Source organism: Erythrolamprus reginae, chromosome Z, assembly GCF_031021105.1.
Source record: "Erythrolamprus reginae isolate rEryReg1 chromosome Z, rEryReg1.hap1, whole genome shotgun sequence".
Lineage (NCBI taxonomy): Eukaryota > Metazoa > Chordata > Lepidosauria > Squamata > Dipsadidae > Erythrolamprus > Erythrolamprus reginae.
In genome coordinates, this window is record NC_091963.1 from 9,477,193 (window position 1) to 9,492,092 (window position 14,900).

The window sequence follows — 14,900 nt, forward strand, 5'->3', positions numbered from 1 at the left end:
CGTCATAGCCTTGTAGGAAATTCTATATTATTAATGTGCTAACTCTTTCAAGTAAAAGAATCTAAAGACGTTTTCTAAATACCGGCTAATAGAAATCCATGCATCCATCTAAGAGTCAGGAGGGGTTTCAGACTAATAAATATTATTATAAGGCATAAGCTCTTGTTCATCATTCAGTTAATTAGAGGCACAAAATGGTTAAGATGAAGTAGGATTTAGATTGGGATGAAGCTATGGCAGATGGGGAGGTGGGTTGGTTTTGCAGACGCAGGTTATATGTGTGAGAGATTACAAGTATACTGTCAGTTAGTGACTTAACATGTTACAGCTTCCACAATGTTGGTTAAGACTTTTCCAGGTTGTCTGAAATCTTTTATGCATGTGAATTCTGCAGTTCTCAACCTCCGCAGAGTAATTGGAACTGTCCTGTAATAAAGAGAAAATTAAAGGAAAACACTTTAACCACCGGGCATTTGATTGTAGATAAAATGTGTTAGCGCTACCAGACTTCAGTTTCTGGCTACCATTATCTGATAAGGCTTCTCTTCTTATCCTGCATGTAGTGTTGAATCCCTGAGTCCTCTCGCTGCTGGATGAGTCAGAACATAAAGAGTTTAATTCTGTTCCACCATTTAGCTGAATTTGAATTAAAGTTAACTTTAATTTCTGGGCAAGGAAAAAAAAGGGAAGAAAAGCAAACTGGAGTTTCAATTTTACTTTTTTGTAAACAAGTTCAAAAGTGCTATTGCTAACTTGTTGTAAGCCGCCCTGAGTCTAAGGAGAAGGGCGGCATAAAAATTGAATGAATGAATGAATGAATGAATGAATGAAGTTGCACTGTATCAGAATCAGTTTTGAGTACTTTATCCCATAAAAAATGATGTTTATACCAAGTCCCCGAATAGGTTTGTACTTCTTTTGTGAACAAATAGTGTCTGTGTGTAATCATTTATTTACTTACTTACTTATTTACTTACTTGTTTGTTTGTTTAACTTATATGCCACCCTTCTCCAAGGACCAAGGGCAGCTTACAACATATAAAAAATACAAAATAATAAATTCAAAGTCCAATTTTATTTATTTATTTATTTATTGAATTTCTATGCCACCCCTCTCTGAAGATTAAATTATGCACCCCAACTGTCCAGACAGATATCCAGATTTTTGTGAAATATTTTTAGGTAATCTGGGATGTTTGCATACTCTCAGAAAGAAAACAATCTTCCATGATTGTGTAGCTTGCCTATAATTAACCATTTCATTCCCATCTCCCTTCTTAATACTGTACTGCTAATTATTTGTTATACTGCTAATTATTTGTTATGTTGTGTAAAACTTAATCCTGCCTACGCTGTACTGTGACTGCTCTACTTTCAATACAAAGTCCTTCTGTAGCATTGGTTTCTAGCACTGAATTGTTTTTAAAGTTTAGTCACTTGTGCCAGTTAGTTTTCTACTTGCATATCATCTGTTTTAAAGCTGCCAAGTAGTGATACTCCTCACAAATTACACTGTCTCCACTTCTAGAAGTCGTGTTTTTCAGGACGTAAATATTGCAGTTGTAGCCAGACAAGGTGATCGGATGACTTTTAAGGAGAGATCTTATGACCCTGTCTATTGTGTGTCTTTTTTGCTAAGTTGATTATTGGCCCAGCAGAACGGTGGCAAATATTAATGATAGAATGAGACAAATATTTCATTTGTGAAATATCCCAGTGAAATAAAGCTGAAAACGTTGGTTGACAATTTATGTTTGGAAACCCACCCACCCGTTTTCTCCTTTCTTATTCTTCCTCACTCTTTTGTTCTTAGAGAATATAATAGGAATGTTGGAAGGAAGGGTGGTTGAGAATTTGACCTCTGTTCACATTGGTTGTTCTCAGTGTGTTTGTGTTTCTTTTCCTTATAGTTGCATCACCTTCACACTAATAAATGTCTGGCAGCTCAAAGCCACCCGAGTCAAAAAGGTGGACTTCTGGTGGTCAAGGAATGTGACTACAGTAATAAAAATCAGGCAAGTTTCCTTAAACCTCTTATTGCAAGGTTCGACAAACCCAGGCGCCTGGTCGCCAGTGGCGCCTAGAAAATGTTGTCTGGCGCCTAGAAAATGTTGCCTGCTGTACTGTATGTCAGCGTTTCCCAACCGGTGTGCCGCCTGGGCAGGGCGCTGCGGTGCCTCTGACCTCTCCGCTCCTGCCCGATGCCGCGGTTTCTGGCGCTCTCCTGCTGGGTCCCAAAGAAGGCAGGCAGGAAGGAGAGCTCCATTCTTCGCGCCTTTTTCCCGCCTTCCTTCTTTGGGGCCCAGCAGGAGAGCGCCAGAAACCGCGGCATCGAGCAGGAACCGGGAGGTCGGAGGCACCGGCACGGCAGCGCCCGCCCAGCTGAAGGTTCCCTGTCGTCATCGGCAAGTGTCCTTTGGGGCCCGGCGGGAGGGCACTGGCGGTGGGAGCGGGGGGGGGGGCGCGGCTGCAGCGGCACAGGCAGTCGCGGGGAGATGGCGGGAGGAGCGGGGGGCGGCTAAAGCGGCCCCGGGCACCGTTCCCTGTACGCTTTTCCAGGGGCGCGCAGGGAGCCGCGGCCACCCGCCCGCCTACCGGATTTCCCTCCGCGCGGCTGGGGAGGTGGATTCGCCGCCCCCCGCCAGCCCGATCTCCCTCCAGTGGCTGGTGACGTAGTTCTACCGCCCTCGCCAGCCTGATCTCCCTCCGTGGGGGGGTGGGGGGCGACGAACCGACGACCGGGGGCTGTCCGTCCGTGTTGGGTGGTGCAGGGCAGGCACAGGCAGCCCCAGGGGAGAACAAGGGAGGGAGAGAAAGGAAAGAGAGAGTAAGGGAGGGAGAGAAAATTGAATGAAGGAGGGAGAGAAAGAAAGAGTAAGAAGCAGAAAGGATAGAGAAAAAGGAAGAGAAAGGGAGGGGGAGAAAGGAAAGAGGGAGGAAGGGGGGGAGAGAAAATTGAATGCAGGAGGGAGAGAAAGAAAGAGTAAGAAGTAGAAAGGATAGAGATAAAGGAAGAGAAAGAGGGGGAGAAAGGAAAGAGGGAGGGAGGCGGGAGAGAAAATTGAATGAAGGAGGGAGAGAAAGAAAGAGTAAGAAGTAGAAAGGATAGAGAAAAAGGAAGAGAAAGGGAGGGAGAGAAAGGAAAGAGGGAGGAAGGGGGGGAGAGAAAATTGAATGAAGGAGGGAGAGAAAGAAAGAGTAAGAAGTAGAAAGGATAGAGAAAAAGGAAGAGAAAGGGAGGGAGAGAAAGGAAAGAGAGAGAAAGGGAGAGAAAGGGAGGGAGAGAAAATTGAATGAAGGAGGGAGAGAAAGAAAGAGTAAGAAGTAGAAAGGATAGAGAAAAAGGAAGAGAAAGGGAGGGAGAGAAAGGAAAGAGGGAGGAAGGGGGGGAGAGAAAATTGAATGAAGGAGGGAGAGAAAGAAAGAGTAAGAAGTAGAAAGGATAGAGAAAAAGGAAGAGAAAGGGAGGGAGAGAAAGGAAAGAGAGAGAAAGGGAGAGAAAGGGAGGGAGAGAAAATTGAATGAAGGAGGGAGAGAAAGAAAGAGTAAGAAGTAGAAAGGATAGAGAAAAAGGAAGAGAAAGGGAGGGGGAGAAAGGAAAGAGGGAGGAAGGGGGAGAGAAAGAAGATATGAAGGAGGGAGAAAAAGAAAGAGAGATAGGAAGGAAAGAGGGAGAGAAAGGAATGAGAGAGAAAGGGAGGGAGAGAAAGGGAATGAAAGAGGGAGAAGGGGTGAGAGATAGAAAGGATAGACAGAAAGGGAGAGAAAGGAAAGAGAGAAAGGGAGGGAGAGGAAGGAAAGAGATGAGAGAGGAAGGAGGAGACAGAAAGAGAGGAAGGAAGGAAGAGAGAAAGAAAGAGGGATGGAGAGAGAAAGGAAGGAAGAGAGAGAAAGAGGGAGGGAGAGAGAAATAGAGCGAAAGGGAGGAAGAGAGATTTTTTTTGTCCAAACTTTTTTTAGCGCCCCCCCCCCCATGTTCCCCAGGATTTTGAAAATATGAAAAATGTGCCGCGGCTCCAAAAAGGTTGGGAAACACTGCTGTATGTGTATACAGTATATTTTTCCCGCCTTGTGTTTACGCCCAGAAATGGTACATCTTGGCTTCCGTAGCTCCGCCCATCAACCTCGGAGCGAGCTGCTTTCCCAGCGTCCCCTGCGCTTGCGTGCGTCTCTCCCTCCCCCCCCTTGCCTCCATTCCGCCTCCTACTCGAACCCCTTCACTCCCCCCCACCGCACACAGACGCTCTGATCTTGGCCGCTCACCCGCCTTCGGAGAGAAGCGGAAGCCCCTCCCCTCCCGGCGTGAGGTTTTGTTCATTCCTCCTCCGGCCGCGTGCGCGGTGACTTCCGACCAGTAACCCCTCCTCCCCCCCTCACCCGCGTCCCCGGCCCGGTCTCCCTTTCCTTCTTCTCTGTTTCGGTTTCTGACTAACGGTCTCCCCTCGGATCCCGACGGGAGTACAGCAGAGCCGGCTCGGCGGAGCCAGGCCTGCGCCGGGGGGGAGGGGGTGAAAGCGATGTCAGGTGGAGACTCGGCAAAAAACCAAGTTTGCTTAAAAAAAATTCTGGCTCCTAAATTTTTTGGCTGGCTCCTAGATTCTGAACAACTTTGTCGACCCCTGTCTTATTGTTTTGCTAATTTTGATCTCTCTTAACATGTCAAGTTCCTATTTTCCCAAAAGCTTGCCTTATTTTAATCCATCGTTGCTTGTTTGTTTATTTAATTCAACTTCTAAGATGCCCAATCTTAGGGTTGAAGGTGGCTTACAACAACAATATAAATACAAAAAGATTAAAAGGAAGTCAAATTTAAAATGTAAAAAATTACAAAACACTAATTAAAAAACCCATGAATTAACCAATCACAACAATGTGCCTACTAAACATTCATACAATTTGGCCATGATAGTTGTTAATTTTGAAAAACAGTTGCCTTTTGAAAAAGCACCTTTAGGATTACAATGACCTGGATTACTGAGTATCTCCATAGACCCTTACAAACTAATTTGCACTACTGGAGTGGAGGATACATTTGAAAAAACCCCATAATTTATAGTTTGGTTTACATTTATGCCTAAATTGAGCTACTCTATGGAAAGTGAGAGGAGTAAATCACTTTTTAATTCATTTTTTTCTGAAATCTCTTCAATATTTTCAGAAATCAACTACTGTATATTGAATATTGAAGGGTGCCTTAGTTAATATTGTGTTCTGTGTGGCAACATGTTTCTAGCTTGTTTCATTAGCTGCCCTTTAAAAGCATTGAAATCAGCTTTCCAAATCCCTTGGACACGCTGGGTAGGATTATGGAAAATATACTTGATATTGAAAATATTAAGTTTTGGAAAGAAGTTCTGAATTTAAGTAAATGTTACATGAAACAAATCTAATAAAGCTGGAAATATGTCTGTAGAACAGATGGAAACAAATGGTAAGTGGGTGGGGTCTTTTGAGATCATCCAAACAGAAGCAAAGTTAATAGGAAATTAATTTATTTGCTTGGTATGTATTCAGCGGTAAGTGCCTCTTCATTCAGTGTTAGCACCTGTAAATTCGGCTAATGTTATTAATTAACGGCAGAATATTATCAGTTTGGAAATATGAACTTGCCAATCAGGCTAATTAATTTGCTCTTCTATCAGTGCAGCTATTTCTATATGAGAACCTTTCTTGCTGTTCCATCTGGATGGTGGAAAAGGGTCATGGGAGCAGAAGTGATTAATAACTTCATAATTTCCTTGGGTGATCAACCTCATGTCATCTCAAATAACATTCCTTGAAGTAAGAAATAGTTTTGCTCAAAGCTAGAAAACCAAAAGCAAGAGGCGAAAATGTAGTGAAGATACTGAGATAGTGAAAGAGAAGTGTATGTAGTTTTCTACCCTTTGTGATTGAACCAGCCTCAATTCATTGGTCCCTAATGATCCTAAAATATTTGCCATTATTTTCATAGGTATGGATATATAACGAGGATCATGAATTAATCTTAAATAACCTCTTGTGTTTGGATGTATCTGAAACACGCACGTCTGATCCACCACGCCTTATGAAATGCCATGGGTCAGGAGGCTCTCAGCAGTGGCTACTTGGGGTAAGTGAATTTGGCCAGGATGAATTTTAGTCTAGTGTAGCTCTGGCTAAAGATTGTTAAAGTTTATATAAGCTTAAGAATTAGTTCTCTTTGTGCATGGATGAGTTCCTGTTTACACAGGTTATTGTGGAAGCTAGATATTCACGAGAATGCCTAGCTTAGCCTGACTGGTCCACTGACTTCACAAAGGCAAGGACCCCAATTAGGAATATGCCACATGGACAAAAAATGCTTTTGACCAGTTTGATGGTTTTGAAAGTTTAAATCCAGTTTACTTACTTATTTGATTTTTATCCCACCTTTATTACTTTAAAAATAACCCATGGCAGTGAGCATCCCTAATACTTCTTTCTCCTTCTCTTCCCCCCCCCACACAACAACCCTGCGAGGTGATTTGGGCTGAGAAAGGGACTGCTTCAAAATCACCCAGCTAGTTTTCCTGTGTAAGGCAGGTCTAGAACTCACTGCCTCCTACCTACCTTCTAGCTAGGTGCCCACTAATACCTGTTAGGAGTAGGATGGCGCCAAAGTACCTAGCTTTAATTCACTAATAGAAGTGGTCAAGGTCTAAAACTGGAATTGTGAACTGGCAATTATCACATGGCATTTTAGTTTTATTGGTGACTAATAAATTTATAGAAGCACAAAACTAGTTGTGGGAGAATGGAAGTCCTGTTAATGAAAACTGGGCCTTTCAAGACCAGATTGGTAGGTTTACATGGGCACAGGGAAAAGCATGTGTCTTAAATAGTTTTTTTTAATGTTGACAGGATTATTTAATAATTATTTAATAATTATTCAAAAGTAATCTTTTGGTGAGTCACAGTTTATGAAGACTAAAACATAAAATCTATAGAGCCCTGGTAGTGCAGTGGTTAGAATGTAGTATTGCAGGATAACCAGCGATGGGCTACGAGCTGGAACGCTAAATTGCGCTCGCCGCCGCAGGTCCTACGTTTTTGGGGGACCAGTGCGATTTTGCTGCTGCATCTGTGGGGGTAGCAAAATTGTGCCTGTTTTGGCGAGGTTTTACCTGCGGCTCCGTGTGCGATTTTGCTACCTCCAAAGGTGCAGTAGAAAAATCACACTGGTCCCGCAAGAACTTACGAGCCGCGGCGGTGAGCGCAATTTAGCGTTCCGGCTCGTAGCCCACCACTGAGGATAACTCTGCCCCATTGCCTAGTACTGTATTCTGGGAGACTCTAGTTTGATTCAGACTCCATCCTTTCAAGGTTGATAAAATGAGGACCCAGATTATTGGGGAAAATATTCAAATGCATACGTTGTAAACTGTCCAGAATGCGCTGTGAAGCATTATGGTGCAGTGTATAAGTTCAAATGTTATTGCTGTTACTGTTGCTAGTAAAGGCAGAGCTGGCACGGGAGCACCTAAGTAACCTCATCAGCTTGTCAAAAGGAATAATTTGGCTACAAAATATAGGTTTGGAACCGTTTTATCTCATCTGCTATGTTTCTCTCTGCAGAAAAACAATCGGCTGTATCAGGTATCTGTTGGGCAGTGCATGAAGATAGTTGATCCACTTAATCTCAAAGGCTACGTCACTATGGCCATATGCGATGGCTCCTCCCTTCAGCAGTGGCGCCTGGAGAATTGAGCACCACCTCAAGGAATGCCCACTTGTGCAGGGACTCTTAGCTTAGTGCATTATTTCCTAAGGCTGGCCATCCTTGCTGCTATTTCTATCCCTGAACACTTAAAATAAACTGTTTTAATGAAGGTTAGAAATCACAATGCACGACAGACTTCAAGTGGAGCAGAAGTGGTTGCATTCCTTGATCCTTCTTTCTGAAGGAGTAGAAGTGCGATGACATTCCTTGGGAGTCCAACAGCATACAGAAATAGTCTAAGTCATAATTAGGACAATGTAATTTAATTAGTGGATGTATCTAATGAAGCCGGCCTAAATAGTCGTGTCAGAAACCTACCCTGTTTTGCCAGTATTTCTTGCAGAAGTATTATGATATATTTTAAATTTGAATTTATGGCTGGAATTCTGGAGAAAATAACGTTTTTAACTCGATATCTTTTTTGTAAATAATGTTAATTTTAATCTAATTCAATTCCATCTTCATGTCCTATAATATTTGAACCAGTTCAGGATGCCAATTTAATGATTCCGAAGACCAAGTAGCACTTGTCTGCTTCATTGCGGCCCCCAGTACTGCATGCACGCACGCACACGCACACACACACACACACATTCAAGGCTCCCTTGTGTGTCAGGAAGCCCATATAGGTGACTGTAGGATTTGCAGCGTCAAAACAGTCTGGACTTTGATTCCCAGAATTCCTCACTGTTCTGTCTGGGTCCCCCCAGACGCCAACACCAACCAAAAAGAGTATCCAGACACACTGGTAAAAAGCAAAGGCAGTTTATGTACTGGAAAGCAAACACAGGTAACAAAAACTGTTCTTACAGACAGGAACACGATGAAGTTTCACAGAGGTTTCACAAAGGCCAGGCAATAAAACAGGATTCTTGCTGGCAAAAATAACACTGGAGATACTAAAACCCACGCCTCCCCCAAGTCTTTCAGCCTTCTAGGCCACAAGCCAAGATCAGAGACGCCAATAATCGAAGCAAGGTCACAGGACTCCCAGTTGATAACTCTCCACAAGACTGTAAGGGCGGGCCTGCCTTTTCAACCCTGCTGAGGAGAACCACACCCAAACCCAGCTGTTGCCAATTCAGGGGTGGAAATACCTTTCTAATTGGCCCCTTCTTTGAGCTGCACGTCTCTGCCTCATGTCTATTATAGCCTGTGCATCTTCATCCAATGAATCCAGGCTACTAGCTGGGGAGAGGCCTCCCCGGGGGTCTCAGGCTGCTCTCCCTCCTCCTCTTCCTGACGTTCCTCTCCCCCGTCTGCCTGGTCCTCCCCCTCCTGGTCACTGTCCTCCTCCTCTGGGCATGGATCCGGCAGAGCTCCAGCCGGTCCCTGAGGAGCCTCAGGCTGAATCACAACACTCACCTGGCACGTTGATTGGGAAATTCTGGGAATAGAAATGCAGATATCTTAAACTCAAGGTTGAGAAATTCGGCATAAGAGGATGATTGACAAACGAGGGGCAAAGGGCAGGTGTCTTGGAATAACTTTTCTTCCAAGGCAATTTGGAATGCCACGGTGTACAAAGTAGTATTTTAAAAAAGTTTATAGGTAATTTGTTATATATGACCGAGTGTAATAGAGACTGCCCATGAGAGTTGTAGGTTGTAACAGCAATTGTGTTTGCAGTTGTTAAGCAAACCAATGGTTCTCTACGGACACATTTTTGCTGAAAATTAGATGCAAATGTCAGTTTTTAGCAAAACCATCGTAAAACACGATCAATGATTGTGGGATGCTGCAGATGCCCAAATTTTTGATTATGGAGGAACAAAAGCCTCCATTGTCAGAATTTTCAATCCAGGTCATAAATTCCTTTTGGATCAGTTGTAACATCAGATGGTTGCTAAGTGATTATTGTGGACTTACCTGTACATTGCTTGATTTTTTACCATACTCAGTTCTACCCCATTTGTTTGTGAAGAGGTTAAAAATAACCAGATGATTTTACAAGTTATTGATACACTAAATATTTGTGAAAAGCTTGAATTTGATACTGGATTGAAAACTTTAATTGGGAAATCTGGTCCTTAATTTATGCAGTGCAGTTTAAGGCCCACATTAAAGATTATGAATGGGACTAGATTCTAGTTAAGGTTTAGATTTTTTTTAAAATCAGGAAGCACATAAAACTACGTCTAGAAAAATGTTTTATGGTTTTATCTTTGCAATATCATGGAGAGAAAACAAATATCCATTTTTATGTATTTTGTATTGCATTTTTATTACAGTATTAACACTAGGTGTTATTGACACTCATATTAGCAACTGTCCCTTTGGTCTCTAGTGTACATTAAATGCTTGATTACCTTATTCCAGTTATAAGTTTTAACTTTTGTAACAGTACTTTTTTTCTAAATTAGTGAAACCAGCCAGTCTGTTGGTGGTTGATAAGATATAATCAAAAGTTGGGGTGGTTGGTTTGAGTTTTTTTTTGGGTGGGTGGGTAGGGGCTACAATAGAGCAGGTTCTATAGCTGGTAAGGATGTCCAAAATGGAAAAAAAATAACTTGAACTACTAGCATGGTCATTTATTAAATAATGTAAGATCTGCTCTGCATAAAACATAATTTGTACAATTATGTTTTCTATATTTTTTATATTACATATGCATCTGTTTTTGTAGAATTGGGATCTGAGTACAGCATTGAGATACCTACGATACCTTCTTGATGGCAAAAACAGGCTCTTTGGTGTATTCCTGGAGATAATATATTCAGGATGTGCTGCATCCTGACATAAAGGAAAATATTAAAATATTTATAGATGTAAAATATTTTATTTGTAAATGCCAATTTTCTAAATTTGTTTCCACAAATTTCAAAGCCCATAACACTCTGTATACTTCAAAAAATCATTTTTGCCAACATTAGATAACTATTATACAGAACAGAATAAAAACCTGTTAAGACAAATACTGGTAGGATGTTGGAATATTGTACAAGAGAAGAAAAATATTCAAGAAACAAATTGCATACAGCTATTATCAAGAGAAAAATATATACAATGATTTATTCTGTAAGATAAAAATACATCATGCCATATACATTACAGGTTCAGAACTGTATCACTGAATATACTACCAGTTTTACAGTCCACTTTAGCTGTGCACACAAAAAAACTTCATTTTTTTAATATTTAGACTGTGAAGTGTCAGTACCAGAATTGAAAATACAAAATAAAAAAGCTAACCTGGTTCAAAATGTTGATTAGGGTTCTACAAGCAAACACAAACTCTTTATTTTTTTAAAAAGAAATGTAAACAAAAACAATTCATACAAACACCTTTTAAATTACTTATTTTTCTCAAAATCCTATTGGCAGAGTCCTGCAGCTGAAAACACAATTCCTATAATTTTTTCCCTTGATTTTACTTTTCAAGAAGGCAGCTATTGACTTACGCTCTCACTACACATTCCTAGTTTCATTACATAATTTTAGTGTAAGCTGAACAGTTCATATAATCTCCACTATTTCTGTTGGGAAAAGAAAATCAATGTTCAGCATCTAGTTTGGGTGGTTTTAGCAGTTATTCACAGTTATCACAAATTCTACACACAAAAAAAACCTGATTTAACAAATAGGGATGTAACAATATATTACAAATAAAATAGATCAATCTAAAATTTCCTCAAACATCTACAAAAACCACTGCTGTAATTTACATGCTCTATAATCAAACTGAAGGCCTGCTTTTAAAAAAAATCAATACAGCCATAACTGAGCCTGCACTAAAAAAATAAAATAAAACCTCTCTTAAATTGAGATTTTGGTTACCCATGACAATTGTAATGACATGTTTAATACATGAAATCATATTGTAACATCCCTATTAAGTTTAATAAACACCCGAACTGCTGCAAGATCTGGTAGCATTTGGTCAATTCCTATTTTTTATACTGTACTTTTATCCTCAAAATATTTACATTTTTGTACAAAGTAACAGGGTTTGTTAGTTCTGCAGGTAACAGCAGCAGCTTGGCTTCTAACTTTTCCTTTCAAAAATAGCTTCATTCACTTATTCAATAATAAATACAAAAAGTTTCTCTTATTTTACAGAAATCAAAACTACAATAAACTGACTCATGGAATCAAGTATTTTAAATGTATTTTAGTGCAAGTTATTTTTCCCTTAGCTCTATCCCTAAGGAAGTCGTTTCAGTACATTCCTTGTTCAGTGGTGTCTACGTTTTTAATTTTTTCCTGTTTTTTAGAGGGCCTGCCCCTTTAGTAAGTAAGGCTGTGGCCAGCACTTTGGATATCTCCCTTACGCTGGTGATTTCAGTCTACATTCATTAGTGCCCCACTGCCCTTCAGCAGGTCAGCTGGCTTCTCTGCCCGAGTCTGATTTTTCTTTAGTGAAAAGAAATTTCTTTTTTAATGAAATCAAAAGTGCTGGACTGGTCTGGAGATCAGTTTCCTTTCTGGGTGCCTGGAATCCAGGCCTAACTCCATAGTCTGCCAGCTGGCTTCTTCTGTTGCTCACTTTACACTGGAGTAGAAGAGATAACTTGAGAGAAGTGATTGTTTTCATACACGTAACACATCCCCACCCTGCAAACGGAACAGCATCAAAAATCACTTCTTCCTTGGGACACGCAGCCCTCAGAGGGAGTAAGGAATGCATCTAGTTCATCCATTTTCGGCAGTTTACAGCCCCACAGTGGCATGCAATCTTGTGCTGGTCATCTTCGAAATCAAATTTATAGTCGTAACACAGCTGAAATGAAAATGGCCAATTAGCTTTAGTTATTATTCCAGAATTAAAAGATTCATGCTTTTTCAACATCTGTATAAAAAATGAGATGTATCTTTAGTTTTATCCTGTCCTTTTTATATATAACTGAAGGTAGCGAGCATAACTAATAATCCCTCCTCTTATTTTTCCCACAATAACAACCCTGTGAGGTGGGCTGGGCTGAGAAAGAGGGAAAGTCCTCTGGCTGGCTTTCATGCCTAAGGCAGGATTAGAACTCACCGTCTCATTTCTAGCCCGGAGCCTTAACCACTAGATCAAGCTGGCATATAGACAACAAAACCCTATGGAGGGGCATTATAACAACTGTCTTAAAAGACAAGGGATCTCGAGACAATCCTAGAATATTGCTTTTAGTTCTGGAACTATTGGATATAATTCAGGTCCTTCCTGGGCAAAGTTTGCTTCTGAATTGTTTTTTCTTAACATTATTATTATTTCATTAACGTGTTAGTTCAGTCTTGGTTCACTGCCCCAAAGGGGACACAAACCCCCCCCCCCCCCAATGCCTTTGGCCTGCATGGGAAAAATGCTCCAGCTGCTAAAGGGTCTTCTGCCCAAAACAATTCCTTCCAGATCCTAAACATGCCAGCCCTCTATGAATAAACAAAAGCACATTTCAGATGGGAAACTGCTTCCTCTTGGCAAGCAAACTCCAAGGTCCCTACATACTTTTGCCTTCAGTCGAGAAAGCAACACTCTGTTGACTACCAGCCATCAATACCAAGTATTTTGTTCTTTGAAAAGAAGCAGCCGCAGAATATTCAGTATATGAATAAATGCATGGTACTAAAAGCCATATAATCCATACCTCTTCCCCTTTCTGGATTCTCCGGTTAGAGCTAATTATGATTTTATGTCCCCGTTCAAAGGTTACCACCTCAGCCACACAGTTGGGTGCACAGGAATGGTTAATGTACCTATAAGGGGAGAGAAGAGAAGTGTAGATAATTTTATACATTGTACAATAATTTTACTTTGTTTGTTTGTTTGTTTACATACATACATACATACATACATACATACATACATACATACATACATACATAAAATAAAATACTTGTGGGATTTATCTGTTGCTCAATTCCAAGTTGGACTCTGGGTGGCTTACAATACTAGCAATAAATACCAACAATATAAAATATGTAAAAACACTAAGTACAATAGAATGATATAAATATAATAATAATAATAATAATAATAATAATAATTTATTAGATTTGTATGCCGCCCCTCTCCGAAGACTCGGGGCAGCACACAACAATAATAAAACAATATTACAATGAAACAAATCTAATATTAAAAAACATATAAAACCCCATCATTTAAAACCATGCAGCACACACATACCAAACATGAAATATAAAAGCCTGCGGGAGGTGTCTCAGTTCCCCCATGCCTGGCGATACAGGTGGGGCTTAAATAATTTGTGAAAGACGAGGAGGGTGGGGGCAGTTCTAATCTCTGGGGGGAGTTGATTCCAGAGGGCTGGGGCCGCCACAGAGAAGGCTCTTTTGGGGCCCGCCAGACGACATTGTTTAGTCGACGGGACCCGGAGAAGGCCAACTCTGTGGGACCTTATCGGCCGCTGGGATTCGTGTAGCAGAAGGCGGTTCTAGAGGTATTCTGGACCGATGCCATGAAGGGCTTTATAGGTCATTACCAACACTTTGAATTGTGACCGGAAACTGATCGGCAGCCAGTGCAAGCCACGGAGTGTTGGTGAAACGTGGGCGAATCTGGGAAGCGCCACGATTGCTCTCGCGGCCGCATTCTGCACGATCTGAAGTTTCTGAACACTTTTCAAAGGTAGCCCCACGTAGAGAGCATTGCAATAGCCGAACCTCGAGGTGATGAGGGCATGAGCGACTGTGAGCAATGACTCCCTGTCCAAATAGGGCCGCAACTGGTGCAGCAGGCGAACCTGGGCAAACGCCCTCCTTGCCACAACTGAAAGATGGTGTTCCAATGTTAGCTGTGGATCGAGGAGGACGCCCAAGTTGTGAACCCTCTCTGAGGGGGTCAATAATTCCCCCCCTCCAGGGTAATGGACGGACAGATGGAAGGGAGGCAAGACCCACAGCCACTCTGTCTTGTCAGGGTTGAGTTTGAGCTTGTTGACACCCATCCAGACCCCAACAGCTCCAGGCACCGGCACATCACTTCCACTGCTTCGTTGACTGGACATGGGGTGGAGATGTATAACTGGGTATCATCGGCATATTGATGATACCTCACCCCATGTCCTTGGATGATCTCACCCAGTGGTTTCATGTAGATATAAAATAGCAGGGGGGAGAGGACCGACCTCTGAGGCACCCCACAAGGGAAAGACCTAGAGGTCGACCTCTGACCCCCCACTAATACCGACTGCGACCGACCTGAGAGGTAGGAGGAGAACCACCGAAGGACAGAGCCTCCCAC

General features: G+C 41.7%; 2 protein-coding genes across 24 annotated transcripts in view; one reads left to right on the forward strand and one right to left on the reverse strand.

The window, feature by feature from the left end:
- The window catches only part of GALNT11 (polypeptide N-acetylgalactosaminyltransferase 11), a 35,984-nt gene extending 25,356 nt beyond the window's left edge, over nucleotides 1-10,628 (forward strand). For 6 of the 7 annotated variants that reach the window (XM_070767453.1, XM_070767457.1, XM_070767454.1 and 3 more), the window contains exons 10-12: nucleotides 1,911-2,015; nucleotides 5,954-6,091; nucleotides 7,576-10,033. In XM_070767453.1, the coding sequence (XP_070623554.1) occupies nucleotides 1,911-2,015; nucleotides 5,954-6,091; nucleotides 7,576-7,707 (375 nt within the window). In that variant the 3' untranslated portion in view covers nucleotides 7,708-10,033. Of the gene's footprint in view, nucleotides 1-1,910; nucleotides 2,016-5,953; nucleotides 6,092-7,575; nucleotides 10,034-10,346 lie in introns of those variants that run through there. The other variant, XM_070767459.1, reaches the window with a different exon arrangement.
- Nucleotides 10,480-14,900, reverse strand: part of KMT2C (lysine methyltransferase 2C) — a 197,775-nt gene continuing 193,354 nt past the window's right edge. For all 17 annotated transcript variants that reach the window (XM_070767432.1, XM_070767443.1, XM_070767433.1 and 14 more), the window contains 2 exons: nucleotides 13,288-13,396; nucleotides 10,480-12,440 (listed from right to left, as the gene is read on the reverse strand). In XM_070767432.1, the coding sequence (XP_070623533.1) occupies nucleotides 12,348-12,440; nucleotides 13,288-13,396 (202 nt within the window). In that variant the 3' untranslated portion in view covers nucleotides 10,480-12,347. The remainder of the gene's footprint in view (nucleotides 12,441-13,287; nucleotides 13,397-14,900) is intronic.